This window comes from Anolis sagrei, chromosome 4, assembly GCF_037176765.1.
Source record: "Anolis sagrei isolate rAnoSag1 chromosome 4, rAnoSag1.mat, whole genome shotgun sequence".
Taxonomy (NCBI): Eukaryota; Metazoa; Chordata; class Lepidosauria; order Squamata; family Dactyloidae; genus Anolis; species Anolis sagrei.
The window spans coordinates 304,362-327,289 of NC_090024.1; the positions used below are offsets into that span (position 1 = coordinate 304,362).

A 22,928-nucleotide genomic window follows, 5' to 3' on the forward strand; every position below is an offset into this window, starting at 1 on the left:
GCTCCTTTTTCATACTTCCTCCCAAATCCAATCATAGACCAGGAAACTCATTGTTCCCCTTATCTGTCACCCCGCCGGTGAGGGCAAAGCCTCAAATAACAGCTGGCAGATGCCCCCTGGGCACACCATTTCCCCTGAGCTGTCAAGTTTCATCCTGCCTCCTGGCTGCTGACTGGACCATCTTCGGAGGCGCTAGGAAGGCGCCGATTGGCCCCCTAGAGGCAGCGGAGCTCGCTGATTGGACAGGAGGCGGGACACACAGCCAAGCATCCTCCCAGCTGTTCCGTGGCCAGCCAATCGGGGCGAAGCCGGCCGGCAGAGGGCGGGCGGGCTTTTTGAAAATGTTTCCTTTGTCTGTACACTATAAAAATGCCTAGAAAACTCTGTAAAACCATGCTTGCAGTGGAATGATTCCTGCAATGCATCTGATCTCAGCTGAATCACAATAAACGGCTCGATCACTGAACCTCTTCAGCCTCCGGTGGGATTAATTCTTAATATTTTTCGTTCTTTGGATTGGCTTTCTCTGGCTGCTCACCGAGGTTTAAAGACCCCTTTAGCGGTCTTCAGGGATCTCTCCCGCTGGGAGACCCTCCAAAAGAGCTCGATATCACCCAGTGCCAGTCTTTACACACGTATGTAGATCTGAACTACAAGTGAAGGTCTTTTGACACTCCAGTCATGTGAAGAGTTTCTCCCCAGTGTGAGTCTTTACACACGTATGTAGATCTGAACTACAAGTGAAGGTCTTTTGACACTCTGGTCATGTGAAGAGTTTCTCCCCAGTGTGAGTCTCTGATGTGAATGCAGGTTTCCCTTCTCAGTGAAGCTCTGTCCACACTCCAGGCATGTTGTACTGATTGATTTATTTGCCATACGTGTGCCCTGACCCTTCTCTGCCCCATACAGGGGGACTCAAGACGGCTTACTGGGCACACACCTTGTGCTTCAACCACAATTACCTACACATTTACAAATGGCAACATATTAGACAGTTCAGATTTGAAGGTAAAAACATTCCATCCAAAATTCATGGACTGAGACCGTTCCCAGGTCAAAGTTTTCAATTCAGATTACTGCATTGCTCTAGTTTCCAAAAGCCTGCTCCTGAGTCAGGTTTTGACTCTTTTATTTATTTATTTATCTATATCATTTTTGCCCCGCCCATTTCAGCACAAAGGTGACTCAGGGCGGTGAACCATCGGCACAATTCGATGCCATATATAAAATACATACATCAATAAAAATAAAACATCACATTGCAATATATCTAAAGACAATATAGACTTAAGAACGGAAGCATAAAACTCAAACCCAGAGCGATGCGACTAACATAATAGGGGGGAAAATGGTACTGAAAAGGGCCTGAGAGGATGCCTTGACCCCCAGCTCCATCTGCCTTTCCAGTGGGAGGTTTCGCCCTTCCGAATCCCCTTTTCGTAAACATGACTTACTTTCATTAAGACAAAGAGAAACATAGTAAGTTTACAACACAAAATGCTAAAACCATACAGTTCATTGAGGGGCTGCCACAACTACAAAAATAAATCAGAAAAAGCACACGCCACTCAAACACTCCTGTACGGACACACAAAGTACACGAACCAATGAACAAACAGACCTGGGTCTAATTCTGAGAACTTCCCACCGGGCTGATTGTGTCCCTGGTCATTCTCCTCCCCTCAGAGAATCACGACAGAAGTGGAGTGCGGGGGAATTCAAGTCTAAGTACTGTCATGACATGTTTATCTGCCCAATTTGTGGATTGAACTGCAGTAATTACCACTAAAATGAATAAGTTGATAAAAGTAAGGAAATAAAATGTATTAGTAACAATGTTTGCGGTGAAATACACGGAGCACTACAGAGGAAACAACACAAGGATTATTTATACAGAAAGAGTATATGAAACCTATCTGTATATATTATTATATGTATTCAAAATCTTATATGGAGTTGGTTTAACCTCTGTCTAGCTACTTAAACTGAATTACAGTGTCACGAAAGGATGCGTGTCTAAAACGTGACACCAACATGAAAAGTTTGGAAAGCTCTGCCTTAGAGTCTCTCTGGGATCAATGACCACAGTTCCCTCCAATGGGAAGTCTATGTCTATGTAGACGTCAACTCTCAGGGACGCTCTTTCCACGTGCCATCTCTCAGGGATACTTGGATTGTGCTTTTCCTGCATGGCGGGGGATTATCGTTATTAGATTTATTTATCTCCCGCTTTTTCTCTCCATTCAGACACTCAAAGCGGCTCACAAATTAAGAGCGTTGCAATACAACTTAAAATATACAAATATTAAAACTGTATTGAATATCATTAATATTTTAAAATATTGGTCAAATCCATAAAAGTGCAGAAAGCGCATAAAATCAAAGCAGGATTGGATGTCCCATGTCATCTCTTCCAAGTCTATTATTCTATGACTCTACGATTTTATGCTATGTCTATACATGGTTTCTCCCCGGGGTGAGTTCTTTGATGTTTATGTAGAGGTGAACTACGAGTGAAGCTCTGTCCACACTCCAGGCATTTATAGGGTGGCTCCCCAGTGTGGATGGGGAGATGGAGCAGGCCAGGAGGGGCCCACAGGGAGGGAGGGGGGGGGGAGGGAGGGAAGGAAGGAGGAGGCCCCGCCCGAGGAGGAAGGCCTGAGCAGAGAGACGGGGGGGGGGGGCAAGGGGAGGGAGGCCGGTCCCCAGCAGAAGGCATGGGGGCCCAGCTTTCTCCCCTTGGGGAGCAGCCCCTGATGAAGGGGACCCTGCCCCCCCTTCTTCCCTCCCCTGCCTGCCCTTGGAGGAGCCTCCCCCCTCTGCCCTCCCTCCCCCTTGGCCCCCCTTGGCTTCTCTAGGGAAGGCCCCTGCAGGAGGAGGATGGGAGGGGGGTGTCCCTGTCCCCCCCCCCCAGTGTCCCCTCTGGCCAGAGCTGCATCCACCCATTCTGAATAACCCTGATGAATGGGGCCCAGGGGGAGCTGGAGCAAGCCAGGGGGAGCCCGGGGGGGGGGGGGGGAGGCCTAAGCAGAGAGAGAGGGGGGGGGCAAGGGGAGGGAGGGCTGTCCCCAGCAGGAGACATGGGAGCCCAGCTTTCTCCCCTTCGGGAGCAGCCCATGAAGGAGTCTGCCCCCGCCAAGAGGACCCTGGCACCCTTCCCCCCCCCCCCCCCCCGCCTCCCTTGGAGGAAGATTGCTCACCCAGGAGGAGCCTCCCCCCTCTGGCTTCCCGCCCAAATCCTCAGGAAACTCAGCTGGGGACCTGACCCTGCTCTTCTTGAAAGGCATATGGGGGTCGCCTGTGGAACTCCCTCCCTCCCTCCCCCCCCCCCCCCCAATGGAAGCCTATCAATTGAAGACTGGAATATTGTCTCCACTTCTGCACACCACAACTGAAGACAGATATTGACCCTAAGCTGGAAGACTGTCTCCAGAGGAGAGCAAGGAAAAGGATCAAGGGTCTGCAGAACAAGCCCTATGAGGAGCGGCCTAAGGAGCTGGGCCTGTTTAGCCTGAAGGAGAGAAGGCCCAGAGGAGACACCAGGAGGGAGAGCCATCTATAAACCTGTGACAGGCAGTCACAGGACAGAGGACGGAGCAAGCTTCCTTTCTGCTGCCCTGCAGACAGACTAGGACACCATGGAGCCATGGCTTCAAACTACAAGAAACGAGATTCCATCTGAACATGAGGAAGAACTTCCTGACTGTGAGAGCCGTTCAGCAGTGGAACTCCCTGCTCTGGAGCATGGTGGAGGCTCCTTCTTTGGAAGCTTTGAAACAGAGGCTGGGTGGCCATCTGTCAGGGGTGCTTTGAGTGCAGTATTCCTGCTTCTTGGCAGAATGGGGTTGGACGGGATGATGGCCCATGAGGTCTCTTCCAACTCTTGGATTCTATGATTCTAGTAGCTTTGGCTCGGTTGTGAATGCCTGTCTTTATCTATAATGGTCGGGTATACTAGATAAGAAATAAAGCAACACACAGGCAAGAGATATATTAAAATCTCCAAATTACCAACGTTTAAAAGAAGTGTTGATACCCACGCTTGTCTCCTTACACACCTGTAAATAGCTTTGGCTCTGTTGTGAATGGAGTTGTGTAACAAGCCAATGTGATGGGACCAGAATGGCTCTTAAGGAAGGCTGCGTCTTACAGAAAACAAGCGTCATCAATTCTATCATTAAGCCCTTGAGGGAAAAGTGTTTGTAGTTTGAAAATCCAAAATGACTCTCTGCAAATGGCATCTTTTGACGTCTGCATTAGGATTCAGCGATACTTTCTCTAAAGTACAAAACGTAAAGCTATGTTATGTGTGTGCTTTTTCTTGAAAATGTACATATAACAAAGAGCCAGTGGACCCATTCCTTATTCGAGAGCGATGTTCACTTATTCCGATTTTCGTCCTAATATATTGTAATTCAATCCTTCGTTTTGCTAGTTTTCACCACCATTCACCGAAATCCAATTTACCATACTCACAGCTTTTAAGACTGACACGTAATTCTAAACGATTTTGACCTTTTGTCAGGTATCCTGAAAAAACAACTCAGAGAGCGAGGATACCCCAATAGGATACTTAACACAGCCATCAGTAAGGCTAACTCCATTAACAAAAACGAACTACTACAAGAACACCCTAGGAAGCAAAACATCCGCATGATCTGGCCTCTCCAACACAATACTCATCTGAAATTTAAAAGATCATCTTTAAACACTGGCATCTAGTACAAGACATCTCAGGATGCCAAAGCACACCTATAATTGCCCACAAAAGATCCAAGAACTTAAGAGACGCTACAATGCATTCAGATTACCACTCTCCCACCAGATTCCAAAAACAGACTGTTAGGGGTCACACTAGCTGTGTCCATTGTGATTGCTATTCTCAATCTTTGAAGGGCAAAACATTTTCACATCCTACATTAAATATCAACATTACCTTACAGCATTTCACCCCATGTTCTACCGATAATGTTGTTTACCTAATTTAATGTCCTTGCAAATGACTATAGGTTGGAATGACCACTAGACCCCTGAAAATCAGAATAAGTGAACATCGCTTCGGGCTGAGAACAGCGGTATATAAGTAAGTAAGTAAATAAATAAATAAATAAATGGGTCCACTTTGAATCAGTAGGAAACTGGCAACCTGTGGAATGGACACAACAAGGGGTTGTGTGCTCCCTGAGCGCCGTTCCAATGAGCAACCTGGTTGCTGCTCGCTGGACCAGTTGGAGCTTTCAAACAGTCTTCAAAGGCAATACAACAAAGAGCATGTTGCAGTAATCTATATGGCATGTAATTTATATGGGATATAACCAGAGCATGGACCACTGTGGCCAAGTCAGACTTCCCAAGGTACAGGCACAGCTGGCATCCATGTGAGTCCTATAATGTGAGTGGAGACCTCCACTTTGAGTGAAGAACTGAGCACACTCATAGGGTTTCTTCCCACTGTGGGTCCCTTGATGTTTATATAGATGAGAACGCTAATAATATAATGTATTGTAGGAAATATATCTTATAAGCCACTCTGAAGCCCCTTCGAGGTGAGAAGGGCGGCATAAAAATGTCACAAATAACTAAATAACTAAAATATTATTATATGTATTGAAAATCTTATATGAGTTGGCTTGACTTCTGTCTTGCTACTTAAACTGAATTACAGTGTCACAAAAGGATGTATGTCTAAAACGTGACACCAATATGAAAGGTGTGGAAAGCTCTCTCTTAGAGTCTCTCTGGGATCAATGACCACAGTTCCCTCCAATGGGAATCCTATGTCTACGTAGACGTCAACTCTCAGGGGCGCTCTTTCCATGTGCCATCTCTCAGGGATACTTGGATTGTGCTTTTCCTGCATGGCCGGGGATTATCGTTATTATATTTATTTATCTCCCACTTTTTCTCTCCATTTGGACACTCAAAGCGGCTCACAAATTAACAGCGCTGCAATACAACTTAAAATATACAAATATTAAAACTGTATTGAACATCATTAATATTTTTTTAAAATTGGTCAAATCCATAAAAGCACATGAAGCTTATAAAATCATCGCAGGATTGGATGTCCCATGTCATCTCTTCCAACTCTATTATTCTATCATTCTATGACTTTGTTGTTGTTCATTCGTTCAGTTGTCTCCGACTCTTCGTGACCTCATGGACCAGCCCACGCCAGAGCTCCCTGTCGGCCATTACCACCCCCAGCTCCCTCAAGGTCAGTCCAGTCACTTCAAGGATGCCATCCATCCCTTTTGCCCTTGGTCGGCCCCTCTTCCTTTTACCTTCCACTTTCCCCAGCATCATTCCCTTCTCTAAGCTTTCCTGTCTTGTCATGATGTGTCAGCCCTCACCACCCCCAGCTCCTTCAAGGTCAGTCCAGTCCCTTCAAGGATGCCATCCATCCACCTTGCCCTTGGTCGGCCCCTCTTCCTTTTGCCTTCCACTTTCCCCAGCATCATTCCCTTCTCTAGGCTTGGCTGTCTCCTCATGATGTGGCCAAAGGACTTCCACTTTGACTCTCCTCTCCATCCCTCCAATGAGCAGTCGGGCTTTATTTCCTGGAGGATGGACTGGTTGGATCTTCTCGCAGTCCAAGGCACTCTCAGCACTATCCTCCAACACCACAGTTCAAAAGCATCGATCTTCCTTGGCTCAGCCTTCCCTAAGGTCCAGCTCTCACATCCGTAGGTTACTACAGGGAAGACCATGGCTTTGACTATGCAATGGATCTTGGTTGCCAGTGTGATGTCTCTACTCTTTACTATTTTATCGAGACTGGACATTGCTCTCCTCCCAGGAAGTAAGCATCTCCTGATTTCCTGGCTACAGTCTGCATCTGCAGTAATAATTGCGCCTAGAAATACAAAGTCTTTCACGGCCTCCACATTTTCTCCCTCTATTTTCCAGTTGTCAATCATTCTTGTTGCCATAATCTTGGTTTTTTTGACTTTATGCTATGTCTATACATGGTTTCTCCCCAGGGTGAGTTCTTTGATGTTTATGTAGAGGTGAACAAGTTGCTCCCCAGTGTGTGAGTTGCTCCCCAGTATGAGTGCTTTCATGTGAACATAGTGGTCTACTCTGAGTGAAGCTCTGTCCACACTCCAAGCATTCATAAGGTCTTTCCCCAGTGTGGGTCCTTTCATGTTTATTTAGATGAGAACTCTGAGTGAACCTCTGTCCACACTCAAGGCATGTATAGGGTTTCTCCCCCATATGAGTCCTTAGATGGGAACGTAGACCTGAACTATAAGGAAAGGTCTTTCCACACTCCAGGCATTTATAGGGTTTCTCCCCAGTGTGAATCGTTTGATGTGAACGAAGACCTGAACTATGAGTGAAGCTCTGTCCACATTCCAGGCATTTATAAGGTTTCTCCCCAGTGTGTGTCCTTTCATGTGAACTTAGACCTGAACTCTGAGCGAAGGTCTTTCCACACTCCAGGCATTTATAGGGTTTCTCCCCAATGTGAATCCATTGATGTCTACGTAGATGAGAACTCTGAGTGAACCTCTGTCCACACTCAAGGCATGTATAGGGTTTCTCCCCCATGTGAGTCATTTGATGTCTATGTAGACCTGAACTATGAGCAAAGCTCTGTCCACATTCCTGGCATGTATAGGGTTTCTCCCCAGTGTGTGTCCTTTCATGTCTACGTAGATTTGAACTATGAGCAAAGCTCTGTCCACATTCATGGCATTTATAGGGTTTCTCCCCAGTGTGTTTCCTTTCATGTTTACGTAGATCTGAACTACGAGCAAAGCTCTGTCCACATTCCAGGCATGTATAGGGTTTCTCCCCAGTGTGTGTCCTTTTATGTGAACGTAGACTTGAATTACAAGCAAAGCTTTGTCCACATTCCTGGCATTTATAGGGTTTCTCCCCAGTGTGAATCCTTTGATGTGTACGTAGATAGCCACTCTTAGTGAAGCTCTGACCACATTCCAGGCATCTATAGGGTTTCTCTCCAGTGTGAATCCTTTGATGTGTACGTAGATGGCCACTCTTAGTGAAGCTCTGACCACATTCCAGGCATTTATAGGGTTTCTCCCCAGTGTGTTTCCTTTCATGTTTACGTAGATCTGAACTATGAACAAAGCTCTGTCCACATTCCAGGCATGTATAGGGTTTCTCCCCAGTGTGTGTCATTTCATGTGCACGTAGGTTTGAACTCTTAGTGAAGCTCTGTCCACATTCCAGGCATGTATAGGGTTTCTCCCCAGTGTGTGTCCTTTCATGTGCCTGTAGACTTGAATTCTTAGTGAAGCTCTGACCACATTCCAGGCATGTATAGGGTTTCTCCCCAGTGTGAGTCCTTTCATGTGCACGTAGAATTGAAATCTGAGCAAAGCTCTGTCCACATTCCTCGCATTTATAGGGTTTCTCCCCAGTGTGTGTCCTTTGATGTGCACGTAGACCTGAAATCTGAGCAAAGTTCTGTCCACATTCCAGGCATTTATAGGGTTTCTCCCCAGTGTGAGTCCTTTGATGTGAACGTAGATTTGAACTCTGAGTGAAGCTCTTTCCACATTCCAGGCATTTATAGGGTTTCTCCCCAGTGTGAATCCTTTGATGTGAACGTAGACTTGAACTATGAGCAAAGCTCTTTCCACACTCCAGGCAGGAATAGGGTTTCTCCCCAGTGTGAGTCTTTACATGTCGCTGCAGATCATGCCTCCGAGTGAAGCTCTTTCCACACTCCAGGCATTTAGAGGCTTTCTCCTCCATGTCAAGAATGATACGGGTGTTGAATTCCAATACAGAGACTTGACTCTTCTTTATTCCTTTGTTATCTGTAAGTGAAGGCAAGAATTCAGCAAGATCATCGCCTCGAGAGGATTTCTTCTCCCTCTATTATTGGTTTCCTTACTGCATCCAAGAGGTCGCTCCAAAGAGTCCTCCCTTCCCTGGAGAAGAAAGAAGAGAAAGATCAAGGATGGAAGCCAGAGACCTTCTCTACCTCCAAGATTTCCCCCTTCCCCTTCATGGGTCACGTTGATAATGGAAATACCAAGAAAGGCCAACACTGGGGCCTCAAGCACATATCCAGAGACCAGCAAATGGAATCAATGGTTCTTTAAAAAGGAGGGAATGCATTCAGAAGAAGAGAGGGATGGAGGAAGAGAAAAATGAACGGGAGAAGGAAAAATGGGGAAATCCTAATTCTGGAGCATCATATCGATTTGATTGGGATGAACAGAAATGTGGAAAGGAATGGAAGGCAGGCAGGCCGGGAGAAAGGAGCGGTCCTTTGCAAGACTCAAGGGCACCATTCGCACTTGAGAACCACTGCCTTAGAGGACGCCTTAAACCCCAGCCCCATCTGCCTTTCCCGCAGGAGGTTTACGCCCTTCGAAATCCCCTTTTCGTAAACATGCCTTTCATTAAAGAAAGAAGAAACATCATGTAAGTTTACAACACATAATGCTAAAAATATTCGGCTCACTAAGTGGCTGCCACAACTACAAAAATAAAATTAGAAAAAGCACACACCACTACAACACTCCTGTACGGACACACAAAGTACACTAACAAATGAACAAACAGACCTGGATCTAATTCTGAGAACTTCACACTGCGTTGATTGTGTCCCTGGTCATTCTCCTCCCATTAACTCTCTGTAAGGACACTTCTGCTTTTGGCAACGCTCTTCTAATTCCAATCTTTCTGGAAATCGATCAAAGATTTCTCTCTAATCGACAGAGCGTTCTTTGTCCACCTCAGACCATCTGCCGACCTTCGATCTCCATCTGTCCATCTCCTTGTGTGGGACGCCCACTTCCTCCCATCTCGGAGCATAAGCCATGCTTGCTGCAGTCATCGTATATTCTCGGCACCTTCCCTGTTTTGTTCCCAGGTGAGTGTTTAGCATTCCTATGAAACACAACTCTGGTCTCCTTGTTTTCATTCCGCATCATATGCATCAGAGTCCAGTATTTCCAGGCCTTTTTTGCAAAGGAGCCCCAATAAGATAAAAAAATCCCATTTCTCAGCATTTACAAACATTGCCTTTGTATGTCTTAGACCAGAGCCTTCGACACTGTGTGCCATGACACACGAATGTCTCTGCTATAATCCACAGGGACGTCACTCACTGGAAGAGACCCCCAAAGAGCATCCAGACCCCTTCACCCAGGCAAGAAGGCTACCCAGCCCCCTTAAAAGCTTCCCGAGAGGTTGAATTATGACAGAAGTGGGGTGCGGGTGCGTTCAAGTGTAAGTACTGTTATATCGTGTTTATCTACACAATTTATTGATTGAATTGCAATAATTACCACTAAAATGAATGTTTATAGAAGGAAATAAAATGTATTCGTAACAATGTTTGCTTGCTTGCATGCTGGTTGAATGCAGACACAGTGAAGACACCTACCCTTGCGCTAGGCTACTCTGCTGCTGAGTATGCATGTCCAGGGTGCAACACATCTCACCACGCTAAAACAGTAGATGTGGCTCTGAATGAGACATGCTGCATTATCACACGGTGTCTGCGCTCTACACCACTGGAGAAATTACACTGTCTAGCCAGTATTGCACCACCTGACATCCGCCGGGAAGTAGCAGCCAATAGTGAAAGGACCAAGGCAGTGACATCTCCAGCTCATCCTCTGTTTGGGTATCAGACAGCACGTCAACGACTTAAATCTAGAAATAGTTTTCTAAGATCTACAGAGACATTTGCTGGAACACCTCAGCAAGCGAAAGTCCAAAAGTGGCAGGCTTAAACCCAGCACCTCAATCTGTGGGTGATACCAAATGAGAGACTCCCCCTTCCTGGGCACACAGAGAACTGGGCGACTTGGAAGGCGCTGAACAGACTGCGCTCTGGCACCACGAGATGCAGAGCCAATCTTAAGAAATGGGGCTACAAAGTTGAATCCACGACAGGCGGTAGTTCACAGTATTGCTCAATCAATGGCTGATACCAAATGGAAGACACCCCCCCCCCCCCCCCGGGCGCACAGAAGACTGGGCGACTTGAAAGTCGCTGAACAGACTGCGCTCGGGCACCACGAGATGCAGAGCCAACCTCAAGAAATGGGGCTACAAAGTGGAATCCACGACATGCGAGTGTGGAGAAGAGCAAACCACTGACCACCTGCTGCAATGCACCCTGAGCCCTGCTTCCACATGATGCACAAGGGAGGACCTTCTCACAGCAACACCAGAACCATTCCAAGGGGCCAGATACTGGTCAAGGGACATGTGATAGAATACCAAGCTTGCAAACTCTGTGTCTTTTGTATGTTTGTTTGTTTGTTCTGTCAAAAATGTAATACAACTGTTCGGTTGCCTGACACGATAAATAAATTAATAATACTGTTAAATGATAAACAACATCTTACGAAGACAGGAAACGGGATAGAAATGCTCCCTCCTCCCCTTTCTGGCGAACGATGTTCTCTCGATTCTGATGCAGCTGCGTCTCTCACTCGCTGCGCTCTCTCGCGCACATATTCCCCTCATTAATTCTGACCCGTGTTGCGCATGTAGCGTAGGGTCCCAGCTATCCTACTTTGGTCGCTCTTTCTTTCTTTCTTTCTCCCTCCCTGGACATCATTCCACAGGAATATAGATAATCCACATCTGCCTCGTTTCCGACAGACCTCGCCACCTCTGAGGGTGCTGACATGTCTGACACAGATGGGGCGAAGGAATTATCCCCGTTTTGGGCTTTCCTGTGGAGCCTGACATGGTGGTTGCCAGAGAGCTGCAAGGCCAAGAACAACCCACGAGGGTCAAGACAAAGAGCCACCCAGAGGGAAAGGGGTTCTTCCCACACATCAAGGGGACCACAACCTACGCACGATCTCCAGACCCAGCAAGAGAGTCCCACCCATGCTCCGTTCAGCAAAGGACAAGAGGGACCCTCTCCCCTCTGCCGGAGTCCACTGTCCCCATTGCAGCTGTGGACGGACCCCCACTCGCAGAAGCAGCAGCAGCATTGCCCAGGCATGCATCCAGGAACACGACAGGCACTGCAGACTAAGTCAGCCAAAGCACATCACCTGGTGAACCCACCTGGGAACAGCATATTATTATCTGAGAAGACGGAAATGCTGGACCACTCTCACAACCACCACGTCAGGCGACACAGAGAAGCCACTGAAATCCACAAGAAGCACGTGGACAAACCTGGAAAAGGAACACAATCTGGACCCCAGTATTAAAAAAGAAAACCGTAGAATCAGGACCGTAAATAAAGAGCAACACTCTGAAAACGGGAATTCCAGGCATGAAACCATCAGGGCCAGCTAACACCTCCTAACACAAAGGATTCCCCAGGCAGGAAGCAGCCTAGCTTTGAAGCTGCAAGGTCATGCTAATCAAGGCGGCCAGTGGCAACATTCACACTTGCCTCCAACAGACAAGAGTTCTTTCTTCCTCCCACTCTGGATCTCATTCCACAGTGATAGATGTATCAACCCCATTTTGAAATAAGGAATTCAATGTGCAGATTTGATGAATGTGAATTTAATATATGTGTGGGAATGAATGGAAGGATGTCTGGATGGGGCTATTAATTTGGGAAGCACCAGTAAAATATTAAGCCTGCAATGACTAACTACCTGCTTGCTGGAACTGTAATTATAAATTGCTAATGAGAACTCAAAAGTAAACTATGATAACAACTGTGACAATGGTTCTTTCAAGTTAAAGAAATGTTTGCAACATTCCTCATGTTAAGAAGGAAATCAACACAAGCCCTGTGTTTGTCAACACCAATCAAGAAGATCAACATCTGGCCAGGAAATGGAGATGGAGCCAGGATGGAAGATGCCTATCATTAATTTACAACTTTGGGACGACATCAGCTGGATATTCCTACAAAAGACTCAGTCTAATAATGCTCAAAGTGTGGCAGACCTGAGGAGTCTGTTCCACCCGCCATGCTCTGCTCCGTGGGAAGGAGAGAGGTGGCGTCCCTATGGAGAGTGGCAGATATGCTCTGGGAAAGCATGATTCAGGTCCCTTTGGGGCTTCTTTCTCAAGGGAAGAGGAAGAAGGAGGGCGCTTTTGGAGTCTGGGATTTTGTGCAGGGAGTCAGGCTCTGCTGTGTGGAAAACAGGGATCTGGTCCTTAATAATAATAATAATAATAATAATAATAATAATAATAATAATCTGTATTTGTACCCCGCCACCATCTCCCCCAACGGGGATTTGGGGCGGCTCACATGAGGCCACGCCCAAACAACACATTACAATAAAATAAAACAGACAACATCGCAATAAAGTATAAGGCATATAAATACAACAAGCAGTATACACACAGCATAAGAAAGCAATACACAACACAATGACAGTGAGTGGGCCGCAGGTCCAATGAAATGGTTTAAAAACTCAGGGTGAGATCAAAGGAGTCGGTCGTTTGCATGGGGAACTCATTGAGAAACAGTGTAAGATAGTGGGGGGGGGGGGGTGGGTTCCTAGGTCAGTGTTGAGGGGGGCAATAGCCAAAGCTTGGCATTGTTCTCAGGGGAAGAAGTTTGGGAAGTGTGTGTTGTGAGGCTGCAGGGAAGCAGGGTCTGGCCGAACAGGTGTTCTTCTCCAAGGAGGGAGGAAAGGATAGGATAATATTTGGGAGCATGAGCATGGAGGCATGTACATGTGTGTGAATGGTGAGTGCACATGTAATTCCCCTTTATTCCTTAGCCATGTAGTTGTAAATACAATGTAGTTGCATAGAATCTGTATGTCTCAATGTTTATGTCCCAAGAAATAGTTTTGTAAGATCTACAGAGAGACTTGCAGGAACACCTCAGCAAGCGAGAGTCCAAAAGTGGCAGGCTTACACCCAGAACCTCAATCCATGGCTGATACCCAATGAGAGAGTGAACATGTAATTCCACTTTATTTCTTAGCCATGTAGTTGTAAATCCAAGGTAGTTGCATAGAATCTGTATGTATGTCTCAATGTTTATGTCCCTAAAAAAAAGTTTTCTAAGATCTACAGAGATCTACAGATCTATAGAGATTTATAGAGACACTCTCCGGAACACCCCAGCAAGCGAGAGTCCAAAAGTGGCAGGCTCACACCCAGCACCTCAATCCATGGCTGATACCCAATGAGAGACTCCCCCTTCCTGGGCACACAGAAGACGGGGCGACTTGGAAGGCACCGAACTGTGCTCGGGCACCACGAGATGCAGAGCCAACCTCAAGAAAAGTGGGGTCCACGCCATGCGAGTGTGGAGAAGGAGAGCAGACCACTGACCACCTGCTGCCGTGCACCCTGAGCCCTTCTTCCACATGATGCTCCAGGGAGGACCTTCTTATAGTAGCCACCCCAGAGGCAGCACTCCAAGGGGCCAGAGGTTGGTCAAGGGACCTTGAATGCAATACCACGCCTGCACACTTTGTGTTTTCCTTGTTTGTTAAAAGCTGCAATGCAACCGTTGAGTTTTCTCCTGAAAGGATGAATAATGACAAAGACTGTCTTTCTGTGACCCGTGCTGGGAAGGGACTGGGAAGGGATTCGTGTCCCCATTGCAGGAGGCCTCCCTCCCAGTCCTGGCTTGAGAAGTCCTTCCTTCATGGCCATGCCCCTCCCTCCCTCCCAGGAGGCCCCCCTCCCTTCCTCCCCCCCCCCACCTCGGAGGAGGAGGAGCCCACAGGCCTGCCTACCTGTCCTGGGGAGGGGCTGAAGGGGGCCCCAGGTGCCCTCCCGCTGAGCTGTGGTAGGTTTTTTCAGGCTCTATAGAGCCATGTTCTAGCGGCATTCCCTCCTGACGTTTCGCCTGCATCTATGGCAAGCACCCTCAGAGGGAGTGAGGCCTATTGTAACTAGGAAAAAAGGGTTGATCTATCTGTGGAATGATGCCCAGGGTGGGACAAAGGACTCTTGTCTGCTGGAGCTAGGTGGGAATGTTTCAACTGACCACTTTGATTAGCATTTGATGGGGGCTGGCATTGCCTGGGGCAATCTTTTCTTGACAGGTGATTAGATGTATGGGTTGTAGGTTTTTCCGGGCTCTCTGGCCATGTTCTGGAGGCATTCTCTCCTGACCTTTCGCCTGCTGCATCTATGGCAAGCATCCTCAGAGGGAGTGAGGTCTGTTGGAATTAGGACAATGGGTTGATCTACCTGTGGAATGATGCCCAGGGTGGGAGAAAGGACTCTTGTCTGCTGGAGCTAGGTGGGAATGTTTCAACTGACCACTTTGATTAGCATTTGATGGGGGCTGGCATTGCCTGGGGCAATCTTTTCTTGACAGGTGATTAGATGTATGGGTTGTAGGTTTTTCCGGGCTCTCTGGCCATGTTCTGGAGGCATTCTCTCCTGACCTTTCGCCTGCTGCATCTATGGCAAGCATCCTCAGAGGGAGTGAGGTCTGTTGGAATTAGGACAATGGGTTGATCTACCTGTGGAATGATGCCCAGGGTGGGAGAAAGGACTCTTGTCTGCTGGAGCTAGGTGGGAATGTTTCAACTGACCACTTTGATTAGCATTTGATGGGGGCTGGCATTGCCTGGGGCAATCTTTTCTTGACAGGTGATTAGATGTATGGGTTGTAGGTTTTTCCGGGCTCTCTGGCCATGTTCTGGAGGCATTCTCTCCTGACCTTTCGCCTGCTGCATCTATGGCAAGCATCCTCAGAGGGAGTGAGGTCTGTTGGAATTAGGACAATGGGTTGATCTACCTGTGGAATGATGCCCAGGGTGGGAGAAAGGACTCTTGTCTGCTGGAGCTAGGTGGGAATGTTTCAACTGACCACTTTGATGAGCATTTGATGGGGGCTGGCATTGCCTGGGGCAATCTTTTAGATTAGATGTATGGGTTGTAGGTTTTTTCAGGCTCTAGGACCATGTTCTGGAGGCATTCCCTCCTGACGTTTCGCCTGCTGCATCTATGGCAAGCCTCCTCAGAGGGAGTAATGAGGTCTGGTGGAACTAAGAACCCAAGTGGCCCCAGGAGAGAAGGAGGGAGGGAGGGAGGAGGGGGCCCTGCCAGGGGTCGAGAGGGGGGGCCTTCCTGCTTTCCTTCCTTCCTTCCCTCCCTCCCCTCCCTTCATCTCGTCCCAAGGCGAAGGCGGGCGCCCCCCCCCCCCCCACGGGGAGTGGGCTATGGGCGAGGGGACACTCCACCCCCTTCCCTCCCTCCCCCCCCCCTCCGCTCACCTCAGCCTTTCTCTCTCTTCCTCCTCCTCCCAAAATGGCGCCCGCCTGGAGCCAAGGGGGCGGGGCCTGAGTGAGGTCACCCCTCCCTCCCTGCCTCGGGGTGGGCGGGGCTTCAGAGGAGGAGGAGCAGCCTCGCTCCCGATTGGCCGCCCTGCTGGGAGGCTCATTTGCATGTGGAAAGGGCCGCTTCTTCTTCTTCCTCCTCCAGGCCGGCAGGGGGCGCGCTCGCTCGCTCGCTCGCTCCCCGAGGGAGAGAGGGAGAGAGAGAGGGGAACTGAGCGGGGAGGCTTTGGGCCGAGGGGCTCTCCGTCCTCCTCCTCCTCCAGCCTGGGAGGGGCGCTCCATGGACGGACGGACGGACGCACACACACGCCCCCTTTGCCTCGTTTCCAAGAGACTCTGAGGAGGAGGAGGAGGGGGCCTGCTGCCTGCCTGCCTGCCTGCCTGGGGGTGTGTGGGCGTAAGGCCAGGAGGGAGTGCTTCAGGCCTGCCCCCCCCCCCCCCCCCCCGTGTGGTGATGGTGACAGAGCCAGCCAGCCCCAAGGGCAGACAGGAGGGGCCCAGCGGAAGGAAGGCAGGCCCAAGGCACCCCAGCATGGCTGGCGCCTCTCCCGGGAGGGAGAGGGGGAGGGGGCGGAGACGGCCTTCCTTCGGAGCCCACCCAGCATGGCTCTTCCTTTGGGGGCACGAGGAGGGCCACCCACAAAACAGGGTGTGGGCCCCTCTCTCCCCCCTGAAGGATGCCCTGCCGCTGCCCCCCCCCCCCAGAGGCCGCCCGAGGTCATTTCCCACGGGAAGCAAAGAGGATTTTGGTCCCCCTCCCCCTGCTCTTCTTCCTCCCCCACACCACCTCCATGGCACCAGACCCATTTTGGAGAGGTTTGGGGAAGATAGACCTTGGCATGTGGGGGGAGTGGCTGGGATGGATAGTTCCCCTGCCAACCAAGATCATCCTATCATAGCATCAAAGAGTTGGGAGAGACACCTCCAGGGCCATCATCCATTCCAACCCCATCCTGCCAAGAAGCAGGAATATTGCATTCAAAGCACCCCTGACAGATGGACATCCATCCAGCCTCTGTTTCAAAGCACCCTAAAGAAGGAGCCTCCACCACACTCCCTCCGGGGCAGAGAGTTCCACTTCTCAATGGCTCTCACAGTCAGGAAGTTCTTAGAATCCTAGAGTCCTAGAGACCTCCTGGGCCATCCTCCAGTCCAACCCCATTCTGCCAAGAAGCAGGAATATTGCATTCAAAGCACCCCTGACAGATGGCCATCCAGCCCCTGCTTAAAAGCTTCCAAAGAAGGAGCCTCCACCACACTCCCTCCGGGGCAGAGAGTTCCACTGCTGAACAGCTCTCACAGTCAGGAAGTTCTTCCTCATGTTCAGATGGAATCTCTTCTCTTGGAGTTTGAAGCCATTCTTCCATTGCATCCTAGTCTCCAAGGCAGCAGAAAACAAGCTTGCTCCCTCCTCTCACATATTTATACATGGTCCTCATCATATCTCCTCTCAGCCTTGTCTTCTTCAGGCTAAACATGCCCATCCTGGAGGAGTCCAGCTTGCACCCAGCCTGGCAAGCAGTGAAAGCTGCACCATGCGGCCTGGCCTTGCGTGAAGCCCCTCGCCTGGCTTGCACCGCTCATCGGGCCTGGCAAGAAGGAAACCTTTCTTGGGAGGTGTTAGCTGGGCCTGACTGTTTCTTGTCTGGAATTCTGTTTTTTAGGGTTCATACATCTGTGGAATAACGTCCAGGGTGGGAGAAAGGACTCTTCTTGAGGCAAGTGTGAATGTTGCAATGGGCCACTTTGATTAGCATTGAATGGCTTGGCAGCTTCAAAGTCTGGCTCCTTCCTGCTCAGGAGAATCCTTTGTTGGCAGGTGTTAGCTGGGTCTGACTGATTCTTGTCTGGAATTCCTCTGTCTTCTGAGTGTTGCTCTTTCTTTACTGTCCTGATTTTAGAGTTTTTAAAATACTGGGAGCCAGATTTTGTTCATTTTCATGGTTCCCTCCTTTCTGTTGAAATTGTCCACATGCTTCTTGTGGAAGTCAATGGCTTCTCTGTGTAGTCTGACGTGGCTTTACTCACAATTTTTCCCTCTACGTACTTTTGTGAGAACTTATTCCTAATGTTAAATAATATCAAAACCATCAAAAGAAACAGGTTGACAGATGATCCTAGTAGCACTTGCTTGGGCTTGAAGTGTACAAAATGCCAACCTTCAATTGAACATTTAGTCAATGAAATTCAGCAACAAAAAAGTCACAGATAGGCAGCTTAGTTAAAGAATTTCTCCTCCCACTCAGTTATCTTCGTTTATGGCAACCCACACAAGTTAAATAATATCAAGACCAACAAAAGAAACCGACTGAAGGATGAACAAAGAAGTCACTAAACAGGTAAGTTAAATAATTCGTTTTTGAGTTATTGAATACAGTTATATATTGCAATTATGCATTTCTGTTATTTAAACTATAAATATTGCAAAATTATGGGGTTTTTCCCCCCTAAAAGTGGCACCCCACCTGAATTATGCTTTAGTTTTTTGGCGAATTTTGACACACCAAGCTGAAAAGGTTGCCCATCACTGCCTTAAACCCCAGCTCCATCTGCCTTTCCAGTAGGAGGTTTCATCCTTCCGAATCCCCTTTTCGTAAACATGCATTTCATTAAGAAAAAAGAGAAACATAGTAAGTTTACAATACATAATGCTAAAACCATACAGTTCATTGAGGGGCTGTATAAAGAATCCGGGGGAAGGTATATCACATCCCACCTGCTGACACCAATTATAGAGAAGCGGGGACGTTATATGCTATTATAAATTTTGCCACTGTTCCCCCACTTTAAAGTAATGAGGGGGGAATCCCACTTATTGATCTAACACCAAATATCAATGTATATCGCACTACTGGACAATAGTATGGTAGCGAGATGATGTTAGAGGAGTGTACTGATAGAGTGAACACTGCTTCAGTCTTCCTTTGGTTTAATGCTGCCAACACCCAAGATGTCTCAGGATTTTAAAAATGAGTTTCTGACGTAACCTTTTCCCTTCCCTGCCAACACAACTCCCCCTTAGCTTCCAGAAATGACTGCTTGGATAAGAGACCTTCCTGTGGTATTAGGATGTTAAACCGACTAGAAATCCTACTCAAGGATAACCCATGGCATGAGTAACGATAGAGGCTTCTTCAAAGTTAAATAGAGAAAAGATTTATTTATAAGAACAAACAGACAACTGACTTCTTCTTTTAAGAGGCACAAACGCTTGACTTGTTACTATAGTGTCTCTCCATTCGGACACTCAAAACGGCTCCCAAATTAAAAGCGTCGCAATACAACTTAAAACGTACAAATATTAAAACTGTATTGAACATCATTGATATTTTTTAAAATTGGTCAAATCCATAAAAGCACATGAAGCTTATGAAATCAAAGCAGGACTGGATGTCCCATGTCATCTCTTCCAACTCTATTATTCCATCATTCTATGACTTTATGCTATGTTTATACATGGTTTCTCCCCCACGTGAGTCCTTAGATGGGAACATAGACCTGAACTATGAGTAAAGGTCCGACCACATTCTAGGCATTTATGGGGTTTCTCCCCTGTGTGAATCCTTTGATGTGTCTGCAGACTTCCACTTTGAGTGAAGCTCTGTCCACACTCCAGGCATTTATAGGGTTTCTCCCCTGTGTGAATCCTTTGATGTGTCTGCAGATTTCCACTTTGAGTGAAGCTCTGTCCACACTCCAGGCATTTATAGGGTTTCTCCCCAGTGTGAGTCCTTATATGTGAACGTAGATGTGAACTACGAGTGAAGCTCTGTCCACACTCCAGGCACGTATAGGGTTTCTCCCCAGTGTGAATCCTTTCATGTACACGTAGACCTGAACTATGAGCAAAGCTCTGTCCACACTCCAGGCATTTATTGGGTTTCTCCCCAGTGTGAGTCCTTTGATGTGAACGTAGATTTTTACTACCAGCGAAACACTGTCCGCACTCCAGGCATTTATAGGGTTTCGTCCCAGTGTGAGTCCTTTTATGTGAACATAGAGTTGAACTCTGAGCAAAGCTGTGTCCACACTCCAGGCATTTATAGGGTTTCTCCCCAGTGTGAGTCCTTTTATGTGAATGAAGACTTGAAATCTGAGTGAAGCTCTGTCCACACTCCAGGCATTTATAGGGTTTCTCACCTGTATGAGTCCTTTGATGTCTATATAGATTGGAATTATGAGCGAAAGTCTGTCCACACTCCAGGCATTTATAGAGTTTCTCCCCAGTGTGAGTCTTTACATGTCGCTGCAGATGATCCCTCCGAGTGAAGCTCTGTCCACACTCCAGGCACATATAGTGTTTCTCCCCAGTGTGAGTCTTTACATGTCGCTGCAGATGATTCCTCCGAGTGAAGCTCTTTCCACACTCCAGGCATTTAGAGGCTTTCTCCTCCATGTCAGCAATGATACGGGTGTTGAATTCCAATACAGAGACTTGACTCTTCTTTATTCCTTTGTTATCTGTAAGTGAAGTCAAGAATTCAGCAAGATCATCGCCTCGAGAGGATTTCTTCTCCCTGTGTTATTGGTTTCCTTACTGCATCCAAGAGGTTGCCCCAAAGAGTCCTCACTTCCCTGGAGAAGAAAGAAGAGAAAGATCAAGGATGGAAGCCAGAGACCTTCTCTACCTCCAAGATTTCCCCCTTCCCCTTCATGGGTCACGTTGAGAATGGAAATACCAAGAAAGGCCGACACTGGGGCCTCAAGCACATATCCAGAGACCAGCCATGGGAATCAATGGTTCTTTGAAAAGAAGGGAATGCATTCAGAAGGAGAGAGGGATGGAGGAAGAAAAAAAACGAACGAGAGAAGGAAAAATTGGGAAATCCTAATTCTGGAGCATCACGCTGATTTTATTGGGATGAAGAGAAATGTGGGAAAGGAATGGAAGGCAGGCAGGCCGGGAGAAAGGAGCGGTCCTTGGCAAGACTCAAGGGCACCATTCGCTGGATCATCTGTGTCCCTGAATGACCAGGAATGGGCTCAATGCTCCCTCCTCCCTGTTGTAAGACACGGACCCACAAGAGCCAGAAAAATAGTACAGGTCAATGACTGGCTTAGAAAATGGTGTCAGGAGGAACGCTTTGGCTTCCTCGACCATGGCCTGCTATTCCAGGAGGATGGCCTACTGGCAAGGGATGGGGTGCATCTCACACAAGTAGGAAAACACCTTTTTGCTCACAGACTCGCAAACCTCATTAGACGCACTTTAAACTAGGTCCACCGGGGGAGGGAGACAACAGCCTTGCGAACACTACTTTACCCATAATGTCTGGGAATCGCCAGAAGGCTAAACGGAGGGCTGCACAAACACAACAAGGACCAAGTACCAAAAGCACAATAATCCCAATTAAACAGCTCAAGGGAAGATCCCAGGGGCTCACATGTCTTTACACTAATGCACAGAGCATGGGAAATAAACAAGACGAACTCCAACTTCTAGCACTACACCACAAATACGATATCATAGCCATCACTGAAACCTGGTGGGATGACTCCTATCGCTGGAATGTAGATATCGAGGGGTATAACCTCTTTCACAGAAACCGAACAAAGGGGAGAGGAAGCGGAGTAGCCTTATATGTCAAAAACTCTTATGCTGCACAAGAAATTCAAGACAGCAATCTGGGAAACCAGCTTGAAATCATCTGGATAAGAATCAAGGGAACTGGGACTCAAAAAGATGTCGTTGTAGGCGTCTACTACAGACCCCCAAGCCAGGAGGAAGATCTTGATGAAGTCTTCTGCCAACAGTTGACCAAACAGGCACAGAAAAGAGATGTAGTAGTCATGGGCGATTTCAACTATCCCGATATTTGCTGGAAAACAAACTCGGCCAAGAGTACAAGGTCCAACAAATTCCTCGCTTGCCTTGCAGACAATTTCATGGTCCAGAAGGTAGAAGAGGCAACAAGGGGATTGGCTACTCTTGATCTCATCCTAACAAATGCGGAGGAGCTGATCGATGCGGTTGAAGTGGTAGGATCCTTAGGGGCAAGTGACCATGTGCTCCTGCAATTTGAGGTACAAAAGAAGGCCGAAACTAAGACAAGTCAAACCTGCATTTTGGACTTTAGGAGAGCTGATTTCCAAAAAATGAAGGAAACACTGAGCAGCATTCCGTGGACACAGATACTAAAAGACAAGGAAGTTACGGATGGATGAGAATTTCTCAAGAGTGAAATACTCAAGGCGCAATTGCAAACCGTGCCAATAAAGAGAAAAAATAGGACAAGTGCAAAGAAGCCAGAATGGATGTCCAAAGAACTTCTAACTGTGCTAAAACGCAAAAGACGCATGCACAAGAAGTGGAAAAAGGGAGAAATCACCAAAGAAGAATTCAAACAAATAGCCAACACCTGTAGGGAAAAGGTCCGCAAGGCTAAAGCACAAAATGAGCTCAGACTTGCCAGGGACATTAAAAACAATAAAAAGGGCTTCTATTCTTATGTCAGTAGAAAAAGGAAAAACAAGGAGGCGATAGGACCTCTTCGAGGAGAAGATGGGGCAATGCTGACAGGGGACAGGGAAAAGGCAGAACTACTTAATGCCTTCTTTGCCTCGGTCTTCTCACAAAAAGAGAGTCTTCAACCTCAGCAAAATGGAGTGGATGAGGGATTGGAGGACATCCAACCCCAAATTGGGAAAGAAGTCGTCCAGGAATACCTGGCCGCTCTTAATGAGTTCAAGTCCCCAGGGCCAGATCAACTACACCCAAGAGTACTGAAGGAACTAGCGGAA

At 47.7% G+C, this 22,928-nt stretch overlaps 1 protein-coding gene and 1 pseudogene across 1 annotated transcript; both read right to left on the bottom strand.

Moving 5' to 3' along the window:
- Window positions 1-7,166: 7,166 nt before the first annotated feature.
- Window positions 7,167-16,189, bottom strand: LOC137096886 (zinc finger protein 420-like; annotated as a pseudogene).
- Window positions 16,190-18,675: 2,486 nt separating this feature from the next.
- Window positions 18,676-20,973, bottom strand: LOC137096895 (zinc finger and SCAN domain-containing protein 2-like). The gene has a single exon (XM_067467176.1). The coding sequence runs from the start codon at window positions 20,581-20,583 to the stop codon at window positions 19,627-19,629; it is 957 nt and encodes a 318-aa protein (XP_067323277.1). The 5' UTR covers window positions 20,584-20,973; the 3' UTR covers window positions 18,676-19,626.
- Window positions 20,974-22,928: the final 1,955 nt, after the last annotated feature.